This window comes from Lissotriton vulgaris, assembly GCF_964263255.1.
Source record: "Lissotriton vulgaris chromosome 7 unlocalized genomic scaffold, aLisVul1.2 SUPER_7_unloc_1, whole genome shotgun sequence".
NCBI lineage: Eukaryota > Metazoa > Chordata > Amphibia > Caudata > Salamandridae > Lissotriton > Lissotriton vulgaris.
The window spans coordinates 2325185-2352263 of record NW_028240614.1 but is presented as its reverse complement, the minus strand read 5'-3'; the positions used below and the strand labels follow the sequence as shown (position 1 = coordinate 2352263).

The window sequence follows — 27079 nt, the reverse complement described above, 5'->3', positions numbered from 1 at the left end:
AGCCTTAGGGGGAAAGAAACCTTGAGCATCCGGCATGAACAGGTTTATCATGAAAGCTGTAGGCCTGACCTGTGAGCATAATCTTATGCAGTAGGCATTATTAGGACATAACCAACACATGTAGGCAGTATATCAGCAGATGTCACCCTGGACCTAAACACAGGAGGCATGAAGACCACACCACTAGCATAAAAGCTTAACATTAGACCCCAACCCTCATTGGCATAACCGCGTGAGCATGGGCAGCAAAACAATACTTTAGGTATCACATTAGGCATAAACACATGTTATGTCCACAGCATGAAGTGGACACCAAGTCTGAACCTAAATCACACACATTAGCATAGGCCGTAATATTAGCAGAATCATCTCAGCATAGAGCACATTTGCCTGCAACGTAAGCAGTAGGGGCAAACAGCCTATCCTGTATTAGGCAGTGATCCTGAGGCAGGAAACACTTTACGCCTAAAACCAGCATTGAATCCCCTGGGGCTGCAAATCATATGAGGCCTCGCAAGCACACCCTCTGTATGCCCGGACCGTTGCCACTGCCCACTGTCCAACGGGGCAGTGGTTTAAAGTTAGTCCGTTGATATTGGCGTGTGGGAGTCCCTCCTCTGGGGCTCTCAAATTACTAAGGCCCCACCCGGGGCAGTTCCACTTGAGACCCCAGATGTTGCAAAACTGTTACAGCGGTCCGCAACTGTGGTGCATTTGTGCCCAGTGATTAGTGAGGGCCCTCCCGGTACGTCAGGGGCCTCAAGCACCGACAGTGTGCCTCGGCCGGCCCCCAACAGTCCCACAAAGCAGCCCCACTCACCGGCTGCTCTGGACTCTGCTCCTTTCCGCTGCAGGTTGGGCGGCAGCCGCGGACCCTTCTACCCGGGAGCCCCACGGGTCACTTGCAACACTTTCTCGAAGGGGGAGGCGGGGTAGGTTCCCCTCTCCTAGGGCTTCTCCAGCCAGCTTCCTCCGGTCCTGTTCTTGTCGCGCGGGCAATCCTCTTGCTACGCTCCGGGGCCCCTCCAGTCACCGGCGATCTTCTCGCTGCTCTGTCTGGCACTGACCGGCGGGGTGGGCTCCCGCCCCGGTCTCCTTCCACAAATGAGGCTCCCTCGCCACCACGGGAGCCCCAAAATACTTTCGCCTCCTTCTGGTTTCTTCCTGCTTCCTCAAAGCTCCGGATGTCGTTGACGCCCTGCCCACCTCCAGGCAAGGTTTCCGGGTCGCTGCGGGCAGCGCGGCGGCCATCAGTGTCCTGCCACAATGCTCTGCCCGGGCTGGCGGCGGTGATTACCGGCCAAATTGAAGTGCGGGGTAGGCTCCCGCTACTGTGACAATAAACCCACGGGGTGGGCTCCCGCTGGGTTTTCCGATCGGCAGGGATGCAGCAATCACGCGGGGTGGCACCCGCTTAGTTTTATCTGGAGACCCACAGCGGCACAAACACAGGGTAGTCTCCCGCCTAATTTTAAAATACATAGAGAGCCGCGATTACCCGGGGTGGGCACCCGCTCTGAAAGACAGCACAGATGCGGCCATGTAGCGCTTAGGGGACAGCGCCATAGGAGCACAGCGCTGGGGCCACAGGTAGGGCTGCAGCAATCTGTAGAATCGCTGTAGCGCTTGGAGCACAGCTCTGGTAGCAACAGTTCTTCACAGCTCTGGGCAAAATAGCGCTTGGGAGATAAAAGCACATTAGTAGCACAGCGCAGGGGGGCACAGTTCTCTAAAGGTAGCGTTTAGGCAGAACAGCGCTGCAGGCCTCAACTCCTCTTCCCCTGGCACCCCGACTATAGCGATTTAAACATGTTCAGTCCCACCAGGGGCTTCAGGGACGACAGGTCGCGCTCCTCGCCTCCTTCTGTGCACAGTCAGGGGGGCTCCTTGGCAGTCATATAAAGCGCTCTTCTTTTTCAGGCACTAGGGAGCAGTCAGGGCGCAGGTGTAGCGCTCAAGAGGATCTAGGGCAGGAGAGCAGCCAGGCAGTGCTAGGCCAGGTCAGTGGGCACTCATCAGTACAGGACAGCAGCTCCTCTGAACCATCATCCCCTGTAACATGGCACTCCTCCTGGTACAGCAGCCTGAACTCCAGCAGCAGGATCTCACTGGCTATGTGGACAGTGGAGGGGTCATATGGGCTCAGGGGCCAGCACACAGGTCCATGTGGCGGTACCTCCTGGCAGCATGTCCCCTTACGTTCATGTCCATGCTCTGACTGAGCACATGGTGGCACAGCCACCTTATTAATATGCCCCTCACCCCACTTCTAGAAGCGTTTGGGGAAACTGGTTCTAACTGGTCTAGGGGAGGAGTAGAGCACCCTGGGTGACAGGTTTCCCTCCAAAAGCTGGGGTGGCTTGGAAACAAACAACTAAACTGCTAACCCACCTCAGTCACTGTCACAACACACAGCCATGGCATCCATTTTAAAAGTGACATTTCTCCAAGGTGCATTTTTACAATGGGGGAATTACAGGTGCGTTCACCATTGCATCACATTCAACATTTGTATTTCCCATCCATCACATGACATGTTTAAATAGGGAAAATCAGTCTGCGCACGCCATTGCGCAGCATGTACTATGGCATCTCACACCACACATGGCCTATACATTTCTCTACCACGGGGGAGATATCCTCAAATAGGGGGGGTGAAAAACGAAACAATTCAGGTTAAAGGGCCAAGTCCAACAGTCACACATCCTGATGGAGAGCGGCTGCCGGCCCTAAAGACTCTTCCCCTCGTCGTCTGACCTTCCACCATCGGTGCTGGTAAAGGGGGTCCTAGAGTGGGAGGATCCTCGGCTGCCCTGATGGCGTTGCTGCGGCTTCGGCTGCCGTGTCGGGCAGCAAGGGCAGGGAACAGAGGCTGCACTCCCATCGATGCCGGGAGGTCATCGGAGGATCCGGAGGTTGCTGTTCGGGAGGCTGTGGAGCAGGTGAGTCCGGGCAGTGGTGTGGGTCCGGGACGGTTGCTGGGGCCCCCTGAGTGCCTCCTCTCCATGCCTCCTGGCTCCCCCCCCACTCTATCGGTGCTGGCAGAGGCGGGCTGAATGTGTGGCATCCGAGCAGCTTGGCCTTGAATCGTGCCCCTGAGATCCTCCCAAATGTGCAGTTGCGACATTTGCTGCCTCATCCTGCATCGGAGGAGGTGGACCGAGGCTGCTATTGCTTTGGCGCTGGTGGAGCCTGCGAGAGTCCTGGGGTCGCTGAGCAGAGGGCTGCGGTGCAAGTGAGTCCCGGCCTCAGTGGTGGGGGCCTGGGACGGTGGCTGCCCCCCCCCCCTGCGCGCACCGGAGGCTGATGGAGGTGAGGCCGGCCTTGTGTGGCCCTGCACTGTGTTTGTGATCCCGCCTGACTGGGAGAAGCCTGGGTCAGCCCCCCTTGACAATGCCAGTAGCGGAGGGACGCGATGGGGCCGCGCAGCGCTCCCTGGGCTTGGCTGCCCTGGAGGATATCCTCGGCCGCATTCATCGAGCGGCGGGGAGGGCCTTGTGTGGGCCCCTCACTCCTTCTGGTCGGCCTGGTCTCTCCTCTTTGTGGATTGTACTGGGGCAGGGACGAATGGGAGTTTCTCCTGAGTTCAGTAATCATCCTGGTTTCCCCCCCAAGGCCGCACCAATATCCGGCGATTTTACACCTGGGGCTGTCGTCCGCATGCATCGAGCGGCACTTGGTGGTGTTTGAGGACCTCTGCCAGTTGTTCCCCCATCTCTCCCGTTGGGCTGAGGTTTGGGACGGTCTGTGCCTTCGCCTGCTGCATTGTTGGCCTAGAGGGAGTGAGGGCTTCTGCTGAGTCACCAAGGTGTGGCCGTGCTGGGGCGCAGTGGCCTTTGCAGGCAGGGGCCCACTTGCGACTCTGCTACTGGACTCTGTTCCTTGTCCCCTCCTGCTTCCCATCACTTGCTCTTGCGGGGCTGCCTCATCTGGAGCGGAGGGCTCGGCTGCACATATCGAGCAGCGGCGAACTGGTTTGGGCCTTATCTGCGCAGCAGTGGCTTCACCTGCCTAAACCCGGCTTACCTGATTAAATCTGCTGGTTCCCTGCTGTGAGATCCGCCTCTGGCTCCCCGGGTGCCACCATGGGCCTCACAAACCTCGGTTGAAGGCAAGATTGCGGATGTGCGCGTGGATGTGACCCTCATCCGGCAGGACCTCCGGAACGCCACAGCTCGGATCAAGGAAACTGAGAGCCGGATCTTCATTGTCGAGGATGATGTCTAACAACTCAAGGGGCAGATGGCCATTCTCCAGTCACGAACGCAAGAACTGCATCGCCAGGCGTAAGATACAGAAAACAGGACCCGGCATAACAATCTCCACCTGGTGGGCTTCACGGAGGGGGCGGGACGGGGTCACACGGCGAATTTCCTGGCGAAGTGGTTAAGATCGTGGGTCCCCAAGAGCTCTCTTTCTCCATGGTTCACGATTGAGCCGGCCCACCGGTCTCTCGCTCCCAAACCACCAACAGGCGCGGCCCAACCAGTTATAATGCAAGACAGAACCTGGGACAGGGCGCTGCCTGTCTAGCGCTGGTACCCCTCTATACCAGGGCTATGCCTGAATATGTATCACAGCTTAAACATGGGGCTCGAGGCCTGGCCAGTGTGTCATAGGCAAATGGGTTGAGGTACGTTGTATGTAAATACTTGGACTTCATCAGCCAGAGGCAGTGGGATATGGCCCGTTCTCGGTAGACGATATGGGTATCCTTCGAGGAATACACCCAGCCCACCCAACTTCGCCTGTGGGACGTGAGGCAGTCGGAGGCCTTAATCACTAATGTGTGGTATATTTTCGATGTACCCCCAACGCCCTCTTTGCAAGGCTCGCTATCAGGAGCTTGGCTTTGAGGGGGTTGCAGTCACGAATTAATTTGAAGTTGCTAATGTGGTATGTATATAAGGTTTATTTTTCCTTTTCTGTGACTTTGTTTCTTAGTTATACATAGACTGACATTGCTGCATAAGTCAATTCTGTTCTTTTAACATTACTTTTGATTGGTCTTTGCTATTGTTACATTCTTACAAAAACAAGCATTTGCAATGCAATCGGTCTCGCTTTGGGACCTTATATGTATTTATCTATGCAGCACATTAGCCTGGGTGCTGAAACATCTACTGTTCCTTAACATGGAGGGAAAGGGAGTACCAAACTGCGTGATGCACCAGGTATAGGAACACATGGGGAGAAATATTGCCTTTCAACGGGAAATGGTACAGTCCAAAGTTCTGATAAAATCAGGGCCTTCGGTGGTCATATCACTGAAAATACAATATTTGAAAAAAATACTATTGTCTACGGGTGCTCGTGGAAGACAATTTCAATGGACTGGAATCTAGAGAATGCTAAAGTGATTTTGGTATTTTACTGCCCTCTTGTTTTCTAGCAAGACAGTTAAATATAGGCAGTTGAACAGAAAAAAAGTCCTTAAGCAGAAACAGAAACGTCCTAGGGCTGATCTCCAGCGCCCACAAAGTACATACACATATAGGTATATACTAAAGTATATACAAGATGTCTTGAATGTGCAACCTAAGGCTGAATACCTTATTCAGATGCTGTGGCCACCCTCTTGCTCTGCCCTTGGTTTCATTGCAGTGACAAATGTAATAACTTGTTTATCGATTTAGCTTCATGTCACTCTTCTCCAGTTTCGAAGTGCTATAAATAGTAGGTTGTATCACGCATTTTAATGATAGTCACGTTATCAACCTTAGAAGGATAGAAGGCTGAGTTGTTCTAGTCTAGGTTTAACGTGAAGCATTCAGCTCACTGAGCCATCTTGCCAGCTCAGCTCCTTGTGTGCTTGCCTTGTGACCTGCAGCTGTGGCGAGCTGGTAATGAGGGGCCTCTGAGGGGGTCTAGCCCTCTGCCATGTCAGACTTGTCATTGGCCACTTCTTCTCTTCCATAGTTTGAACCAGATCCCTCCTCGAAGAGTCCTGATGACGCATCTGCACCGAGACAACATCCCCAGGGCCATGGAGGCGAGCAGAGTGAAGGTAAGCGCTGCTCTCAGATGGGTGAGTTCTAAACCTCTGCGCTATTAATGAATGTTACAGAATTAAAGTGTTGAACCCACCTCTGACGACTATACTATGCTAGAAGGTGAACACACAGGTTTTATAGATGAACGGCAGAGATGTTTCCCATTGAGGGATTGTGAGTGACGTCAGATAGGAACGGAGAGCAAAGCCTAAGGTGTCTGACGTCATTCCAAACATCCCGTTATTCACATCTTAGCTTTCCTTAACTTTATGTTGTGGATGGCTCCACCCAAATTATCTGCCTCTGCTCCAAAATATACCCAGGTGCAGGGGAGTCGCGACACAGCCAAATGTAACTCTTCCTTCTGCCCCCTGACACTCACCCCACCACCCTCTGAAAATTGCTTACCTTAACCACATCCAAATCTTTTTTTTTCAAACCCACCCTCCTTTACATATGTCTTCTGCACCCCCCAAACTGAAACAAAAGTGCATGCCCTACTCCCACCCCCACCATCCTCAACACTACTCCTCCTTATTTTTGTGAGCCAGCCGGCCACTACTATACACAGGACTCGAGTCCTATAAAAAGAATTGGGGGGACTGACAATATGCAAATGACCTCATGACGTTACGAGCTGAACCTTCCTCAGACACATTCAACTTATTTCTGTGGAGCCCAGCTTCTTGGCAGGGGGGACAGCGTCCACCCTGTGAAAAGAGTGGGGGACGCTGTGTACCTACGTGTACCCCCGACTCGAGCCCTGACTATACATTGTATTAACACACACCCAAGGGTCCGGGCGCGGCTCCGATGGGATAAATAAAGGTGCACTGATACCGTGATGTGGAGCGGACAGCACGGGGGTGACAAAGAGTCTCTCCCACGTCCTTGATGGCCTGATGAAGCTGTTCACAATGAAGACGGCGGCGAAGACAAGGTGTAGCAAATCACAGAGGGGCCAATTCACAGAACAAATCTGAGACAAAATCCTAAACTTACTTCTTTTGATATTCACAGAAGGCATTTACTAGTACTAAAGTTAGTATTTTATCTTAAGTTATGATTTTGTCTTAAGTTATGATTTTGTCTTAAGACCAAAATTTAAGACAAAATCCTAACTTAAGAGAAAATCCTAATTTAAAGCAAAATCCGAACTTAAGTCAAAATCCTAACTTAAGACAAAATCCTAACTTAAGACAAAATGCTAACTTAAGACAAAATGCTAACTTAAGACAAAATACTAACGTAAGACAAAATACTAACTTTAATACTACTAAATGCTTCTGTGAACACCAAAAGTAGTATATTTAGGATTTTGTCTAAGATTAGTTCTGTGAATCGGCCCCTGCTTGCGCTGGAGAGGAACGGAGCAGCCGCGTGGTTTAGCTCCGGCGAACCATCGTTGAGGTGGTGTGGCATCTTGATGCTACACCTTTTAGATTAGAATGTTCTTACATCAGTGCCAGCAGTCTACTTAGAATGTTATGATTAGAAAGAGTTTGGAGTTGGAGCTGACTGGCTGTATTGGGATTTGTAACCTAATGGATGGGATCCTTTATATAAGAATAAATCATACTTTTAACTACCTTCAAGAAGTGTTACTTCTTTACACTTGGCGACGAGGATGGGATAAAGAAGAAGAAAGGATCTCAACATCTACATAATAATTTTTTTTTTAAAAAGAAGAAGAGATCAAGCTTGTTTCCAACAAGCTACTACTTTACAAGATCCCAACAAGGCTTCTAATTTGGCGTTCTCTTTACTGGATCACAGGACTTCAAAACGCCTCAAGGTACTCTCTTAAACTTCAAAAGTTAGAAATCCGTTTTTTTTAAATAAAAAAGAAGGGCCATGTATCTCATATGTGTAAAGAGAAAGATTATAAAGGTAAAGTGAATGAAATCTATTATGACTTTGATGAACTAACAGAAGATATTGAAGAAGTTGACTGTGGTCAGATTTTGGTACAAGTTATAAGCAGTCAAGATAGCAAAAATTGTCCATCTGATGACATTTTTGTTGATGGACATCAAACCAAAGTCATGTTTGATTCTGGAGCCAAAATAACTATAGTTGCAAGAGATTTTTATTTAAAGAATTTAAAAGACAAGACAAGTTTGTCTCGCCCTGATATCAGACCTTTAGCATATGGTAATAAGCCCATCAAACTACTTGGCTATTTTATGGGACTCATTAATTACAAAGAAAGGTTGACCACGACTAAAGTCTATGTGTCTCAAGAGGGTGACAGCATTATAAGTTGGTTTGCACAAAGAGATCTTGGAGTTATGTTAGACCCGAATTTGTCACCTCCTATCATTTTGAAAGAACCTTTTAGTCAAGATCTCAAAGCTGTTGCCGTTGATGATCTGGAATTTAGTTGTGGTCTAGAAAAAAAATTCTCTAGTGTCTTTTCACAAAAATTAGGATGTCTAAGAAACTATATACATCATATTAGGTTGAGAGATAATGCTGTTCCGGTGTGTTGTAAGGTGCGTAATGTACCCATTGCTGTTAGAGATCGGGTGAAAGCGGAGTTAGAGAAACTTGTTAGAGAAGGCATCATAGAAGTTGTTGTGGGGACTGAATGGGTCGCCCCCATTGTCGCAGCGAAGAGACCGGATGGTTCTTTACGCCTCTGTGTAGATTTGAGAGAATTAAATAAGAATGTGGTTAGTGATTATTACCCTTTGCCTAAGATCTCTGATATGTTGATCCTTTTGAAAGGTGCTAAAGTTTTTAGCACTGTAGATTTGAGATCTGCCTACCACCAGATTGGTCTGGATGAGAAGTCAAAAGATTTAACAGCATTTATCACACCCTTTAGTACGTTTCGCCTTGTGAGGCTGCCATTTGGGCTAGTTTCTGCTGCCTCCGTTTTTCAGCGAGCATTGGAGAATGTACTTAAAGGCTTAAAAGGTGTCAAGATATATCAAGATGATATACTAATTTTTGGCTCAGACAATGAAGAACATGATCTGAGACTTATGGAAGTTTTAGAAGCATTATGTGTCGCTGGTCTTACTGTAAAAATTGAGAAGTGTAAATTTAGGAAAGACTCCATTGAATATTTAGGTCACACTATCTCAGAGGGAGGTATTCTGCTGAAAGAGAGTTTAGTTTCCACCATTTCCAAAATGTCTTCCTGACATTATACTTACAGACAATGGTTGTCAATTTGTCTCAAAGGAGATGGAGTTATTTCTTTCCAAACATGGCATTAGACACAAGAAGTCATCTTTATACCACCCAGAAACCAATGGCATAGTTGAGAGGTTCAACCGAGTACTTAAGGAGACTATTAGGATGGCTAAATTTTCAGGTACTGACTGGAGCTGTGATATCTTTAAAAAGGTTAAAGTGTATAGGTTATCGCCACATGCCACAACCAATAAGTCTCCTTTTGAGCTTTTTAGATCTAGAAGAGCCAACACATTGGTAACACCAGCATGGGTTAATGATTTACAACCCAAGTTGAATTTTACAAATGATCATGTTGACTGGAAATTACGTGAAGCTCAAAGAATACAAAATAGGAAAAGGCTTTTTGATGCGAGGAAGAGTGTTAAGAAAACTTGTGTTAAAGTGGGAGATTGGGTTCTCATAAAAAATCCATCTAATAAGAATAAGATGTTGTCTGCTATGTTCATGAAACCTATTCAAGTCATCAAGGTTTTCCAAAATGCAATTAAGACGGCTGATCATCGTATTTGGAATCTCAACAGAGTTGTGGTCATCAGAAAGGACCTTGGGCCAGATGTAGGTGGCCGAAAATAGCCATTTACTGACCGGTAACGGCCGAATTCGGCCGTTACCGACCGGTAAATGGCCATTGACATGTAGGGGCCCTTAAATGTTGCATTTTCGGTAATTTTACTGATTTGGTAAAATTACCGAAAATGCAAGATTGAAATGTGGGTAGCCAATTTTCCATTGGCACATGGCTTTCAGAATCGGTATTTTACCATGGAATACAAATCCATGGTAAAATACCGATTCCTGTGTACATGCACATCTGTGCATGTACACATGTGCCATGTGACAGACAGACGTGCCCTTAGGGCATGTCTGTGTGCCACATTGCACACATGCCCGTTTTGGGGGTGCTAGAGGGTGTCAAAGTGACACCCCCTGCACCCTTGACAAATTCGGTATTTACCGATTCGGTAAATACCGAATCGGTATTTGAATTGAATCCTATGGGCTTCAAGGCCCATATGATTTAATAGCAAATACCAATTTGGTATTTATCCAATCGGTAAATACCGAATTTTTAAGGAATCAGTAAAAAAATCAGATGTTGGTACCTACATCCCATTTACCGATTTTGAAATACCGATTCGGTAAAATTCGGTAATATTCGGTATTTCAAAATCGGTAAATGTGATTTACCTACATCTTGCCCCTTATCTCCGGTGGTAACTTTTCTGATTTAAATCCTGACTCATCTTTAGATTCATCTCGTCATGGTGGACCATCTCTGTGTCTTCGCAAGTCGTCAAGGATCACTCGTGAACCAGCACATCTGAAAGACTTTGTTAAGTAGTTTTACTATATATATTACTTTATTGTAAGAAGAGAGATGTGTGGCATCTTGATGCTACACCTTTTAGATTAGAATGTTCTTACATCAGTGCCAGCAGTCTACTTAGAATGTTATGATTAGAAAGAGTTTGGAGTTGGAGCTGACTGTCTGTATTGGGATTTGTAACCTAATGGATGGGATCCTTTTTATAAGAATAAATCATACTTTTAACTACCTACAAGAAGTGTTACTTCTTTACAGGTGGCCGCGGAGCGTGGCTGATGTCGAAGGCACAATTAATGAGAGGCTGCGGCAGCCGCCGGTGAGAGAGCAAGGTAACACACTGGCTGCAGTGAGCAGATTGACAGCACGATAAGGAACCGCTGGCCCCGGGATTGGAAGGTGAAGGGCCGTGGCTGAAGACCTGAGCACAAGAGCCGGTGAGTGAGAAGAGGCTGCGAGCAGCACGCAGCGCAGGAGGGGGAAAAAAGAGACCCCACACACGTGACCCGCGAAGGCTCGCCTGGGTTGAAGGCCAACGTGGGGGAAGGCCTGTAAATAGAAAATAAAAGATGAGCAGCAACAGAAAAGAGTCCCTGGAAAGAAAAAAGAAAGAAGAAACATAGCGAAATATTCTAATCAGAGCTAAATTTACCTATCTAGTACAACAGGGACACACCAGCAGAAAGACAGCAACACAGAATTGGCACTAAAATGTTGGTGCAGGACCATGGAGATCAAGAGTACCCGAATGAACGTTGTAATCGGTCATCACTAGCTGCACTACCTGCTTTCAGTCAACTAGCTGACCCGGCACCTGCGGCAACGAGATGGAAAAAGTGGATTGGGTGGCTGGAGAACTACTTTTGCAAGGATCGCAAAGTGGACGGTGCAGTGAAAAGGTCGACCATGCTACACATGGCTGGGGATGAACTGTACGACCTCATCCTTGATCTACTGAATACTGGCAATGATAATGACTATTACACCGCGGTAGCAGCACTCAACAGATATTTTGTTCCACAAATTAATCCGGATTATGAACACTTTAAATTAAGACAAGCTCGCCAGCAAGAAGGGCAGTCAGTAGATGTTTTTTTCGTGCTTCCGAAAATTGTCCAAAAACATCAAGTGATGGACTGAATGTGGATCAATGTCACACACTCCCCCAGTCAAAAGATCTGGGCCCAAATCCATCGTTTTTTTGCACTCCACACCACCCTGGGTTAGACAATGGCGATATGCAAATCAGCTCTGACCCTGTTGGCCCATGGGAACAGTCCAGTCCGAACTACAAAAGCCATGTCCTTCCCAAAACGGAATCAAGCATCCGAGGACCGGACCGGTTTCGAGGTAACACCTCTCATCAGCCCGGCTAGCTTGACTCCAAGTGGTGTGGAGTGCCTGGGACCCACGTCTGGGCATCCCCAGCGCACTTAGGGCGGCAATTGCAAAAACAACAAGTGATGGACTGAATGTGGATCAATGTCACACACTCCCCCAGTCAAAAGATCTGGGCCCAAATCCATTGTTTTTTTGCACTCCACACCACCCTGGGTTAGACAATGGCGATATGCAAATCAGCTCTGACCCTGTTGCCCCATGGGAACAGTCCAGTCCGAACTTCAAAAGCCATGTCCTTCCCAGAACCGAATCAAGCATCCGAGGACCGGACCGGTTTCGAGGTAACACCTCTCATCAGCCCGGCTAGCTTGACTCCAAGTGGTGTGGAGTGCCTGGGACCCACGTCTGGGCATCCCCAGCGCACTTAGGGCGGCAATTGCAAAAACAACAAGTGATGGACTGAATGTGGATCAATGTCACACACTCCCCCAGTCAAAAGATATGGGCCCAAATCCATCGTTTTTTTGCACTCCACACCACCCTGGGCTAGACAATGGCGATATGCAAATCAGCTCTGACCCTGTTGCCCCATGGGAACAGTCCAGTCCGAACTACAAAAGACATGTCCTTCCCAGAACGGAATCAAGCATCCGAGGACCGGACCGGTTTCGAGGTAACACCTCTCATCAGCCCGGCTAGCTTGACTCCAAGTGGTGTGGAGTGCCTGGGACCCACGTCTGGGCATCCCCAGCGCACTTAGGGCGGCAATTGCAAAAACAACAAGTGATGGACTGAATGTGGATCAATGTCACACACTCCCCCAGTCAAAAGATCTGGGCCCAAATCCATCGTATTTTCGATGGACTGTACCCATGGGGCAACAGGGTCAGAGCTGATTTGCATATCGCCATTGTCTGACCCAGGGTGGTGTGGAGTGCAAAAAAACGATGGATTTGGGCCCAGATCTTTTGACTGGGGGAATGTGTGACATTGATCCACATTCGGTCCATCACTTGTTGTTTTTTCCGAAAATTGTCCAGCACATGCACTGGCCTCGACAAGCAGGTAGAAATAAGGGCACAACTGATTCAAGGATGTCGGTCCACCAATCTAAGAAAACTGATCCTCCGCCATCCGGGCATATCACTTGATGAAATCCCGATACTGCGCAGATCTCATGAAATAGCCGACGTGAGGGCTGAAGAAATGGAATCGGCCCTGACCCACAGCACAGCAAAGTTACACCGTTGCACTTGGCCCCTGTGAAAGTTAAAAATGAACGGGTGGAGGGCATCTGAAAGGCGACTGGCCGAGGTAGGGAAAGTACCTGGCCAGAGCTACACAAAAAGTGTGCGGGAGCTGTGGGTTCTCATGTCATACACTGAAGAATTGTCCTGCAAAGGGAAACATTTGGCTGCAGTGTGGGAAACCAGACCATTTTGCAAAAGTATGCCCAGGAGATTTGAGACAGAATAGTAGTGTGGAAAATTTCAAGAAATTCAGAAAAGTAAAATTTGTCTCTGACGTGGAGGAAGAGCATGGTGCTGTGCCATGGTGAGCAAACAATTGCAGAATATTGAAGAGGACTACAGGAGTGAAGTATTCACTGTATCATTCACAGAACACCACAACCAAAAGAGGAGACCCGCACCCATGTGTAGAGTGAGCGTGAGTGGTGTACCAATAACAGCTCTTATTGACACAGGGGTGTCAGTGCACATTTTAGATACTGGGCAGTATCTGCAGCTGGAACCGCATCTGCCGCTGGTAAATACCAAAGCAAAGACATAAAACTATGGAGGTGCTACTCCTATACCTCTCCAAGGAGTAATAGAGGTGGAAGTCATGGAACAACAGAGCAGCTAACAAGATTCTGGGTCACTCTGGAGAGTGCAGGCACCCTGATAGGTTGTCACACAGCTGAGGACTTAGGGTTAGTGTTATTCGCTAAGCAAGTACACTTGTCACATGCAGAAGACATCACAGAAGAATTCCCACACTTATTTGAAGGATTAGGATGTTTCAAGTGGGGTCAAAGTGAGTTACATATTGCTAAAAACAGTCAGACTGGTGGCACTGGGACATTGACGAGTGCTGTTTCATCTGCGGCCTCTGGTCGAGGCAGAGCTGGACTGACTAGAAAGAGCCAGAATGATTGAAAAGTTATTGGGACCGACCTCATGGGTCTCTCCCTTGGTAATAGCACCAAAACCCAAGCAGCCAGGGGCTATAAGGTTGTGTGTGGACATGCACCTGCCGAACAAGGCAATAAAAAGAGAGAGACACATCACCCTGACAATTGATGAAATTGTGACAGACATCAACGAGGCCAAGTGGTTTTCAAAGGTAGACCTCACCTCAGGGTACTATCAACTGCTCCTAGACTCGGACAGTCGATACATAACCACATTTTATATGCATGTGGGATTGAGGAGGTTCAAGAGGCTCATCTTTGGGGTGTCCTCCGCAGCAGAGGTATTCAGGATCCAATAAGAGAAGCGCTGTTAAGACTTGTGGGAGTAATTAATGTCAGTAATACCGTGCTCATCTTTTCGGGCATCTTGGACGAGCATCATGCCAGGTTGACGTCCGCTTCACAACAACTCATTGACCATGGGCTCACGCTCCACAAGAGCAAATGCTCATTCAGCACAAACGTGGTAGAATGCTTTGAATATCGACTTTTGAAGGAGGGCCTTCAGGTTGACCCTGCCTTAATTTGAAGCCATTTGGGCAGCTGTGATTCCCAAGAACTCCACGTAAATACGCAGTTTCTTAGGATTGGTCAACTACTGTGGAAGGTTCATTTCCAGTAGGCAACACTTTCAAAGCCACTGCAGGCGTTGACCAAGAAAGATACACCGTGGAAGTGGATGAGTGATAATGCCAAGACATTCAAGGTAGTGATGGGAGCACTGCTTCAAGGAGCTACTGTGGCTTACTTCAAACCAGGAGGCATGATGGAACTCATCGAAGAGACCAGTCCGGTGGGGTTGAGGTGTGTCCTTTTACAGCAAAATTAAGGAGGAGAGTGGATGCCCATCGCATACACCAGCCGAGCACTGATGGTGGTAGATACCGGTTATGCCCAGATCGAAAAGGAGGCTCTCGTCATCAGGTGGGCATGTCAGCACTTTCATATCTATCTGTGCAGACATCAGTTTAATGTGATCACTGATCACAAATCCCTAGTACCATTTTTTAGTGGATCAGCCAGGAATGGACCACCCGAATTGAAAGATGGGCAATACAACTGCAACAATACAGCTTCAATATTGCATATCGGCCAGGGGTAAACAATCCAGTTGATTACCTTTCAAGACACCTGTTGGCCGAAGATCCAAGGATGCAGAGAGAAACAGATGGAGGGGCAGAATACTTCATACATCTTGTAACCGAGAATGCCTGCCCTCGAGCCCTGTCCATAGCAGAGCTGGTGGAAGCAACTCAAGGAGAAAGCTACATAAGTAGGGTGAAAGAAGCACTAAAGGCTCATCAGTGGAAGGATTTCTTAAAAGGGGTGAACAGGCTGGTCGATGAGGAGTGAGAAATTCGAACAAGCCTGTTGCGATGTCTGATTAAATGTGCCAGAGCTCTGAAGGATTCCTACTGTTCAGTTCAGTAAATCTTTATTTCGACGATTAAAAACCATCATAAAAATACATTACACAATAAAAATGTCATTAAATTACATTTCTGAACTTTTGACAAATTAAAACTATAGAGAGTAGAAGGTACAATTCATGGAGAGGAATAATAATTTTATGCAAAGGTATGATTAATTTCTTGTGTTTCTCAGTCTTACAGCTACTTTTAAAAAGCTTATAATAGAGCATAAGGTGTGCGTATCACTAGCTCTCTGTAAGAAAAGCAGTGCAGCTCTTGCTTGGCGAAATTTCTGCTTTCTGAGGATGTCAACAAAAAATATACGCCTAGGATTTCGATAAAATGAACATAAAAGTACAAAATGAAGGGTGTCCTGCGGAGACCTATCGTCGCAGCCGCAGGCACCCTTCTGCTCAATCGTTACAGTAAAACCAGAGGGATACGCTAAAATATTGGGTGACAGATTGAGCCTAAAACGGCACGTTAAAAATCTATCATGCTGGTTATACATCAAAAACAGATAGGGTTCCATGCCCGCCCCATTGCTGACTAGAACATGAGCTGCTATTGATCTCTTTAAGGGTCCAGGGCCAAGTCTAAGTTTCATATTTTTCTAAAAGCAACTTTTTGACCCTTGATTTACAACTGATAGACATTGAGGAAGGGTCACTAAAAAGGAGATACTGGTCTATATTCTCTAAAGTGCATTTAACATATTTTAACCAGGGAATTTGTAGCCCCTTATCCCTTTGCAAACAGTCTGTGATAATTTCCCTGCTCAATGCTGCCTCCGTGTTAGCCCAAATTCTGATCCATGCTATAATTGGCCTCAATTTGACATAGTCTGAAATATATGGGATCCCAAGTTCTGTATGAGCAATTTCGGCAGAGGTGGAGTGTGGGATTTTCAGGATTCTGCTGAGGAATTTGTCTTCCTCTACTTGTAACTGTTAGCAGTCCCTGAAGCCCCACACCTCCGCACCGTACAGGGCCTTTGCCGACTCCTACTGAGGTGGCCACACATTGTAGTACCAGGGAATTTGTGGAGATGTGTCGTGGAACTGGCCCATCACGGACATGAGGGGCAGCTAAGACCAAGCAAGGCTATGGTCAAAAGTTTAGTTTCCAGGTATAAATAGAACAGTGGAAGAAATCTTTCGGGATGCCACTCCTGTACAATCATGGCGGCAGAAGCTGCAGTAACCCCAATCATCGCTGAGGAGCCTTATGATAAGCCTTGGTCCAAGGTAAACATGGACTTCTGCAGTTTTCCAGATGGAAGATTAACTCTGGCAGTAATAGATAGCACCACCAAGTTTCACGGAGTTGAGCTTATCCGGTCCACGGCATTTGAGTTTGTAAAGCCTGCATTAGAAAAGATATTTGTTATGCTGGGACTGCCAGGCGAGGTGAAAACTGATAATGGGATGCCATTTCAGGGTTTGGAATTCAAGGAATATCTACATCACCTCAACATTTAACACAGAAAAATCACATCCCAGTGGCCCCAGGCAAATGGAGAAGTGGTAAGATTTATGAGGACACTGAACAAAGCCTTGGGAATAGGTGTGGATCGGGGAGCAGATTTGTTGTGTGCCTACAACAATTTCTGAGAGCGTATCGACAAACGCCACATTCCACTAGAGGATGTGCACCGAGTTAACTAATCAAGAAGAGACCGGTGAGGGACTTAGTGCCAGTTAGCTCCAAGTGGGTACCTGCGACTATGAACCAGGACGCAGAGCAAAAGAAACGCAACCAATGAGTGGGCCAGTAAAAGAAGGAATACCAAGGATTCTAAAATATGACTTGGAGATGAAGTAGTAATAAAAGACTCACATCCTCAATGGAAATTGAGGACTCAGTTTGAAAGAGAAACATGTGAGGTTGTCGGAATGAAAGTAACCACGATGCCGCTCAAGAGGAGTAAAGTAATGATATCACGAAATGCCTCATGGTTCGAGAAGGCCACGAGAGCTGCGGAGTCAGGTGATGTCCTGGGGCAAGAGATGAGATCAGAAATTCCAAGCGTGATGAATCAAGAATTGGAGGCCAACGGCAGGGAGGTACACAACTCTGAGCAGAGTCTTCAGCCGGCATCTGGTCAGGAAGATAGAACTATTCCTGAAAGCTTGTTGCGCCACGAGGAGGTGCCCGGAATCCAGCAGGGTCATCCTTACTGTCTGAGACAAAATCCAAGCCCAAACCAAAGGCTATGAGACTTTGTCTGCTATGGGAGCCGAAGTCCAAAAAGAATTTCCAAAATGCAGAAGTATGTAAACTGTTAGTCTTGTTTATTGGTATTTCGTTTTCATATTTTGTTTTGAGATTTTACAATTCTTTCCCCTCAAGGTTATGAGGGATAAGTGGGCCAGCCGGCCACTACCATACATTGTATTAACACACACCCCAGGGGCCATGCGCGGCTCCGAGGGGATAAACAAAGGTGCGTGGAATTGCTCGGGATCCCAGCACAGAACTGCCATAGTGTCTCATTGTGTGTGTGTGTGTCTTGTGCCCTAATGACTAGCGGCCTATGCAGAGGTTCCCCACCTCTATACTTATGACTACCGTGTTTCCCCTTATGTGGGAGGACACTGACGTCAATGACTATTTTCAATTCAATTGGTCGCAATAGATTTTTCCTATGGAAACCATGTACAGGACTGACAAATATAGACCTTTGCGTCACTAATTCAATGATGGGGGTGGGGGTTTGCTAGGCTACGTGTGTGGTGGGGTGCCTTAGGTGGGGTGTGTTTCTTAATGTTAATGCTATTAGGGACTTCTAAAGCGCGCGGCTACTCATAAGAGTGTCCCGGCGCTGCGGGTGCTGGGGCGGGCTAACGGGGTACTCAGCTAATAAGTGTCACATTATTGTAGTAATAGACAGGTTTTCAATAAATTCCTAAAAGGAAAGAGATCCTGCATCTGTCTCCGGTCCAATGGGAGACTATTCCATATTTTTGCTGCTTGAACTTGGAAAGAACAACCTCCGATCCGCTGATAAGAAGATTTGGGAATGCAGGCTAGGTGGCATGCCGCCGACCTCAGAGCACGGCGCGGGTAGTAAAATTGCATTCTCTTCCTGAGATACGGGGCCCCCAACCTATGAAGAGATTTAAAGGTCAGGACCATGGACTTAAATATAATCCACTTATGGAATGGAAGCCAGTGCAAGGATTTCAGGTCACTAGACATTAGTGTTCTAGGGCTGAGCATAAGGATTGCCCTTGCTGCTGCGTTCTGTACCACCTGTAGACGTGTCAACAGGTAGTCCGGGATCCCCAAATAAGGACTATTAACATAGTCCTGCTGGGAAAGAACCAGTGCCTGGACCACAATTTTTCTATGCGGGACAGTCAGGAGGGGTAGAAATTGCCCGAGCATTTTGAGTACTCCAAAACAAGAACCCGCTACTGCTTGTACTTGGGAATTCATGGATAGATTGTCCTCCATCCTTCCTCCTACATTCTTTTTTTTTTTAAAACCTTTATTTTTGTAGCAGGAAGCACATGGGTATCATCAGCCCTGTAACATCATATCCACGCGAACCCTCGGATATATACATAGAACGGAACCTGTAGCACGGCCCTTGAGCCCACATCCCTGAGGCCGGGCGGTGCGTCCTTGATCAGTCATCAAAACATTTGCCATATTCTTCCCTTCGGGCTTTCCATGTCTCATCAAAATCCCCGCATTTTATGTTTTTTATCCCCCCCCCCCCAACTGCGTTCTGTAAAACCTAGAAAAAACATTCCCCAACTTGGAAATCGCCACATCATACCTTTCGTAGCACCTCAAAATTAACTCATCGTCCTCGTGGTCAGAATCTCACACTACCCCGACTCCCCCTCCCGACAGCGCACTTTAGAGCATTACAACATTCCTCACATTGGTATAATCTTGACGTTGTGCACCCCCCCCCCTTTTATGGCAATATGGGGTCAAGTCCAATCCCACTCTTTATCGTCGACCCCTGTGAACAGCCCCTCCCCTTTCACTGACCTCCTTCAAGACCGTGGTATTGTCTCCATTTCGCCCACACTTTCTTAAATTTCCTAGGGCAGCCCCTGGCCTTATATGTCACCCTTTCAGCCATCATGTATAGATCTAAACCTCTCCTCCATTCCTCTACCTCTGGTGTCTCTGCGGCTCCCCAATGTTTCGCGATATCTCTCTTGGCTACCACTAGTGCTAGTACCAGGAAAATTAGTAGTGGGCGTGGCAGGTCCACTTCATTTGTCATGCCCAGCAAAGCCAGCTTGGGGTCCGCACTAATTCCACCCCCAGGACTTCCCCAAATTCCGTAAAGATGTGAGCCCAGTATACTTGTATGTTGTCGCAAGACCATATAGTGTGGTAGAATTCCCCTTGTTGCTGTCGGCATCTGAGACACGTGGGATCTGTTATTTTCCCAGCCTTAAGAAGGCGCACTCTATCGAAATATGTCCGATGTAACACATTTAACTGAATGACTTGATCGCGACCTCCCGGGGGTGCATCAGGACTATTTCCCAATCTAGGTCTTCGATCTCCCCCACGTCTGCCTCCCAAATCCCTCTCAGTTTCCTCAAGTCGCCTAGCATGTTGTTGGTTAGTGTCTTGTGTGTGAGGGAGACCGCCTGGTGAACCATTTGTTCCTGGAGTAGTCTGCCTTCTAGCGGGCGTATTCCGGTATGTCCGTGAGTGTAATATTTTGTACCCTCCATGCATGTGCCAGCTGGGTGTGTTTGAAGAGTTGTGGGTGGTGTAGTCCAAATTCTACCTGTAACATGGTGAACGATTTCAATTCTCCCTTACATATCAGGTCCTCAATATGTGAAATACCTATATCGTCCCACCTCTGAAATCCCTTTAGTTTTTTGAGTTCTGACAGCCATTGGCAGTGCCAAAGCGGCGTCTGTCGTGTCGGTCTACCCTCCCATCCCATACGTCTCGTGGCACGTGTCCAGGCCCGCAGCGTGATCGTTGTCGCCGGTAGGAGCACTCTCCGCACTTTCCCTCCGTACAGGTAATAGAGTATGTTATGAGGTGACAGCTTGTGCGTTCTAGCGCGTAAGTCGGGTGGTCTGCCGGGGCGTGAATCCAGTCGTTTATAGGTATCAGGTGTTCCGCCCAGTAATACGCCTCTAAATTAGGCATGGAGATCCCCCCGCTGTATTGGTGTTGTTGGAGTGTCTGGAGGGCGATTCGAGGCTGTTTCCCTAGCAACAGGAACGAACGCATGTCTGAGTGCATTTTGGGGAGTGCCGTAGCCGGGAGCGGGTAGTATTCGTTTTGAAGTGCATAGAGGAATTTCGGGAGGGTGATCATTTTATGCATTGCTGCCCTGCCTAGTAGGGTGAGTGGCAATTGTCTCCATCTGTTCATGTCCTCCGTTGCATTGGACATAACTCGCTCTACGTTCCTGCTGAATGAAAGTGTTCCATCCAGTGTGACATATACACCCAGGTATTGAAACTCCTCAGCGGTGGTGAGCAGTTGTTCAAGCAGAATCCCCCACTTATCGGACCCCTGCGGGTCATAAAGGACTGACTTGTTCCAATTATTTGTATGGCCCGCCCTTGCCCCAAAGCCTTCCAGTTCCCTGAACAACTCTGGGATTGATCTCTCGGGGTCGGTTATGTATAATAGCACGTCATCTGCATACAGTGATATCTTTTCTTGCGTCCCCCCTAGCGTGTCCCAAGAGAAGTCACTGATGTCCGGGTTTTGCCTAATCCTAGCCGCCAGGACCTCAATTGTTAACGTGAACAAGAGAGGGGACAACGGGCACCCCTGCCTCGTTCCCCTGGACACCGGAAACTCTTGAGAGAGCCCGCCATTCACCCGCACACGGGCTTTAGGTGCCGTATACAATAACCTTATCCAACCCTGAAATTTTGGGCCAAGTCCAAACCGTTGAAGCGCTGCCATAAGAAAGGGCCAGTGTGCGGATTCAAATGCTTTTTCTGCGTCCAAGGATAAGAACCAGTGGGGTTCCACCCTGTGTTTGACTTCCTGAAGCCAATTGTGTGTGCATCTGAGGTTGAGCTTGGTTGCTCTATCAGGTAGGAATCCAGATTGGTCCGCGTGTATGAGATCAGGAATCACCGATCTCAGACGCGTTGCCAGGACCGTCGCCAAAATCTTCACCTCCATGTTAAGGAGGGAAATGGGGCAGTACGAGGTACACTCTTCCTTGGGCTTACCCTGTTTGTGGATCGGGTCTATGGTGGCTAATGTAAGATCATACGGGAGGTGCCCCTCCTGGTAGGAATCAGCATAGAGGGCCTTGAGGTGTCGCACCAACAGATCTGACGTGCGTTTAAAGAATTCCGCAGGGAATCCGTTCGGCCCCGGGGTCTTTCCCGTTTTAAGTTTGTTTATGGCCTCCGAGATCTCATCGAGTGTGATCTCCGCCTCTAGTTCCGAGGTAGTTTCGGCCGCCAGTGTAGGCAGATCCACCTCCCCTATGTATTGTAGCGCCTCAACAGCGGTCCCGAGGTCCCTTGCCTTATAAAAGTTTTCGTAATGCGACGCAAAGATGTCGGCTATTTCCTGTTCAGTGTTCACCAGGTGACCATCCTCTCGTCTGATCTGTTCTACCCATCTAGCTGCACTTTCTTTCCTGCTTAACCATGCTAAGAGACTGCCCGATTTATCACCCACGTCATACAGCCTGTGGAGGGTTGCCAGTGCTTGTGTCCGAGCCTCGTTGGAGACTATCTCCCTGTACTCCCTCTGTTTGTCTAGCAACAGTCTTAGGGTACCCTCCCCTTTGTGTGTCTGAAATTCCTCCTCCAAGTGCAGTATTGTACTTTCTAGGTCGGCTAGCTCTGCTTGTTGCTTCCTCCGTTCCTCCCTCAGTCTACTCTGTGCTCTATCCCGCAACACTGGCTTCATTGCCTCCCAAAAGGTCGTCCTGGAACTGACAGAGCCTTCGTTCTCTGCCACGTACACCGTAATGTCGGCCCTAAGCCCCTTTATGATCTCTGGCTTCTGGAGGTCCCAGGCAGCCAGGCGCCACTCCGAGCCCCTTTTCCCCCTGTCTGCCCCTAGCTTCGCATATAGTGGCGAGTGATCCGAGATCCCCCTTGCTTTATAGGCCATCTCGTCCCCCACCGTGAGATATTGCCTAGCTAGAAATATGTAGTCTAATCTAGAGAATACTTTATGTGCCCCAGAATAGAAGGAGTATGCCTCTTGTGCAGGGTGTCGCCATCTCCAAATGTCAGTGAGGCCCAATGTATCCCTGTGTTGCGCCAACGCTGTCTGTGCCCCTCCCCTCCGTGTTGGCTCCGGCGATCGAGCTCCTCAGACATGACATCGTTAAAGTCCCCTCCTACCATTTGTATCGTGTCCGCCGTCTCCAGGAGGATGGAGGCGATAGCCTTGAGTGTGCGTGTCTGTAGTTTCGGTGGCGCATAGACCGAAATCACTGTGTATGTTTGTCTCCTCCACACCTCCTGCACTCCTGCGTATGTACCCTGTTGGTCGCACCAAGTACGTGTTGTGTTGAAAGGGAACGATTTATTGACCATCACGGCTACCCCTCTGGAGTCTGTCGTGTACCCCGTGTGTGCCAGGACTGCATACCTCCCTCTCGCTATGAATGCGCATTTATCGCCTCTGAGGTGCGTCTCTTGCAGGAGCACAAAGTCCGGAGCCACCCTCTTGATATATGCGTTTACCAGTCCCCTCTTTACTCTGGAGCCCAGACCGTTTACATTCCACGTGAGGATGGATACCCCCCTACCTTCCTGCCATGGTTCAGGTAGTGTACCTGCCATCTATTGGAATGACTCTCATGTCCTGTCGGTGTCTGAGAAGCATGCCAGTAGTGGTGCTTTAGCTCGTACGATTGTGGCTGTTCCCCCCCGCAGCCCCCCATCCCCAACTTGTGAAATGCTTTCCCCCCCATGGCCCCCCCCTCCCCACCTCCCTCCTCTTCCAGACTCATCCCCAGGGAGGATCGAGCTTTCAGCAGGGGTCGGTCTGTCGCCCACCCACTTCCTCCCTCTATTCAATTACGTCGCACAGATCCCGCCTCAGCAGGATGTAGCAGAACAGTTCAACCGGGCTGAATGCCCAAACGTATCTTTGGTCAAGATTTGAAACACAAGAGAAAATCTATAGTCCCCAACAGATACCCCTAAGAAAACAAGAATAAGAAAGAAGAAAGGGGGGTAGCGTTAACTTGCGTGTCGCCGGTCTTCCCGGCCGACGTTTCCAGTAGTTCACTTCCACAGTTATCAGGAATGTGAGTCTTGTGTGGACGTTTCTGCCCCACTGATTATTTCAGAGTTCTCCTGCTCCATATTGCGAATCACAGTCACTAGAGGGTGTACAGAATTTTGATGATTGTCCCGCTCCCCATCCTCGGTTTCCGAGTCTCTGAGTTCCACCTCCGCTTCATCGTCTCCTTCCGAGCAGGCCTGTTTGCGGGATCCGCGGAGTCGCAGGTCAGCTGTGCCGGAGGCACCCGGAGACTCCGATCTCCCCCTCCTACTCCCACATGCCGCTGTGCGGGCTCGGTATGGGGTCCCTGTGGTGCGAGAATATGTCCTTCTGGATTTCCTCCTGTGCGGTTTAGGCAGGCCCCATTGAGTCTTTTCTCTTACGGTTTTATCCAGTCCCGCGCGCCCCGCAGTTTCCCTACTAGTTAAGATCGGCCTCTCCTCCAGCCACTGCCAAGCATCTTCCGGGTGGTTAAAGAAGAGGGCTTTGTCCTTATAGATGACTTTGAGCTTTGCAGGGAAGAGCAACATGTAGGTAATGTTCATGGATCTGAGTTTAGCCTTTACCGAGTCAAAGGAGCGTCTCTGTTTCTGGACCTCCTGGCTATAATCCGGAAAGATCATGATGTTATTATTTTCCAACCTAATGTCTCCTAGTTTCCTCTCTTCCCTCAAGATCAAGTCTCTGTCTGTGAAGTTGAGGAAACGTGCGATCACCGGTCTGGGTCTCGCCCCCTCTGGTGGTTTCGCCAGCAATGCTCTGTGTGCTCTCTCAATCACGAAGCACGCCGAGAATTGCGCCTCCGGGAAAGTTTCCTTGAGCCAAGTGTGTAGGAACGCGGACATGTTGTTCCCCTCAATTGCTTCTCTAAATCATACAAAGCGCAGGTTGTTGCGGCGAGCCCTGTTTTCAGCATCGTCCATCTTCCACAGTAACTGCCTGTGGGAGGCTTGGAGTTCCGCTATATCTTTTCGGATCGTGGTGATCGAGTCCTCCGCTTCCCCGATGCGCGATTCCGTCTCCGTCACTCTGGCCGAGAGGTTCCTGAAATCCTGGCGCAGGAGAGTGACCTCTGACCCCACCTCGCCAATTTTGACTTCGAGCGCCGCTCGTGATTCCTGTATATCCGTTCTCGACGCCTGGATCGCTGCGAGTAGTGTCCCAGTGTCAACGGACCCCTCAGAGGATGAGTCCGGGTTGCCCCTGGCCTGTCGTGGTGCCCCGTAGTTGTCCATCGGGCCCTGTTTCAGTGGTCTGAGTGGCGGATCCTTCTTCCCCATATTCGCCGCCGTGGATCAGCAGTGTAGGGGTGTTGCAATATATGGCCTACAAGACTGGTGGGGTATATGGGTGTACTGTCTCTCCGCTCCCGTCTACCCCAGTGACAGCCCGGTATTGTTCTCGCCTCTCACCACTCAGCAGTGTGGTTTGCTACCACGTGGCTGTGGCCGTTCCCCCAGCTCGCCCTGAGGGTGCCGCTTAATCGTCCAACACCGGTCTCCCCGGCCCGCCTGTGCAGCCGTGAGGTGGTGTCAGCGTGCGCTATCCTGTATTGGTGGAGTCCGCGACCTCCGCTTTCCCTTCTTGCGCGGCTCCCGATTACCAATTGGCGGTATTCCGGCTTCCGACTCTTAAGGCTGCGTGGTGGGGGTGCAGCGCTGATTGACCGCCTCCTTATACCACGCTCTCCGTTACGACCCCTCCGCGGATCGGTTTGTGGTCAGGGCCTCCCACCCGATTAGTGGGGTAAGGTACACCTCGCTTTGGGGGGGGGATGGGAGGGGGGTCTGCCCAATGTCTATTAAGTCGGGTTCGGGTAGTGGTTCATGGGCTATCCGTCCCCCGGTGGCTTCTATAGCGCAGGTTGTGGAGGGCTGGGAGACCGCTTACCCTCCCCGCCTCCGTCAGCTCCACGTCCCTTTGTTCCCAGCGCTGCTCCTACCTGGCCTCTCCAGACCTCACCACCATCTGTCCCCTGCAGCGTGAATGCGGTGCTGGTGCCCGTCTCCCTGCTCCGCCACTCTCTGCTGATTCCGCAACTGCATGTCCGTGAGGGATCTGCAATCTGCCTCACTGTCCGTCCCTTCGGGGGTTCCCCTCCTACTTGCAGGCCCCCCCGGGTTGAAGCGATTCTGGCCCTCCACGCAGCTCGCGACCGCTAATCCTCTACGGTCGCCATCTTGGGGCAGGCAGCATCGGGCACCATGTGGGTGTCCCTCACCTTCTCCAGTGGTTCCCCCGGCGGCCTCACAGCATATCCTTCAGGCCGTGCAGGGGGACCGTCCCGCCGGGCTCCACCTCTGCAGTCCGGCCGTCCCTGCCACCTTTTCAGTCCGTCCTTGTAGGGAGAGGGTGCTCGGTGGATCTCTTGTGCACCCCCGCTGTCCCGCTGGTGGCTGCCGCGGAGGAATCGCTCACTTTTGTCTAGTTTTGCGCTCCTCTTCAGAGCCTCCAACGCCTACCGCAGCTCCTTTCACGACCTCTCAGACCGGCCGCCATCTTGCGTTGGGATGTCCGAGTGTCGTCCAGAATCCGGCACCCTGTACCGCCGGGGGCTCACCATGTGCAGATGTGGTCCCTCACTCTCCCCGCACCGCCGGTCAGCGTTTCACCGGCGCGGGGGTACAGGCTCCGCGGTGCACTCCTCCGCCACTCAGGTACGGCTCTCACCGCAGGGCCACCATGTTGCCTTGCTGGATCGCCACCCCGCCGGCCGAGTAAACTCCGATTTCTCTGTCCTGGAGTCACGCAGATCGCCTGCCGCCTGACACACGCGCCTTCGGGCTGTCCGCCACACTTTGTTCGTATTTTTGGATTGTGGTGTTAGGATTTAATGACGGATTTCGGTCACGTCGGCCGGGAGCTCCCGGGCCACACGTCTAGCACGGCATGTTGCTTGGCCACGCCCCCCTTACTCCTACATTCTTGACTGTTTTAACTGAGGCGGATGGGGGGACATGTCCTGGGGCCACCAATTCCGCAATGCGTCGTCTGGAGGAAGACCAAAGAGGATGATTTCCGATATGCCGGGATTACATTTTTGTTGGTGGAATTGGAACCAGGCGAATACTTCAGAGAGGCAGGCCCTTATCGCTTCCCCACTAAAATCTGACTTTCTGTTGCACGTGAAGTAGTTGCGTATCGTCCGCGTACGATACGATTTTCGCTCCGTGCGCCTCAGCCAGGTCTGCTAAGGGGGACATATAAAGATTGAAAAGTGTGGGACTGAGGATTGATCACTGCAGAACCCCAACCTTGAGCGATGGAATTGGTACTGAAAAAGGAGGGGACCAAATCGTTTGCTGCGAATTATCTAAAAACGAGGCAAACCAGCGAAGTACCGTGCCCCTGTAGCCACAATCTGTGAGCCTTCTTAGCAGCTGAT

The 27079-nt window shown here is 49.5% G+C and overlaps 1 protein-coding gene across 1 annotated transcript in view; it reads left to right on the top strand.

The window, feature by feature from the left end:
• The first annotated feature begins 2886 nt into the window (after window positions 1–2886).
• Window positions 2887–27079, top strand: part of LOC147672977 (sulfotransferase 6B1-like) — a 218356-nt gene continuing 194163 nt past the window's right edge. The window contains exons 1-2 of the mRNA XM_086947850.1: window positions 2887–2942; window positions 5920–6007. Coding sequence (XP_086803976.1) covers window positions 2887–2942; window positions 5920–6007 — 144 coding nt within the window. The remainder of the gene's footprint in view (window positions 2943–5919; window positions 6008–27079) is intronic.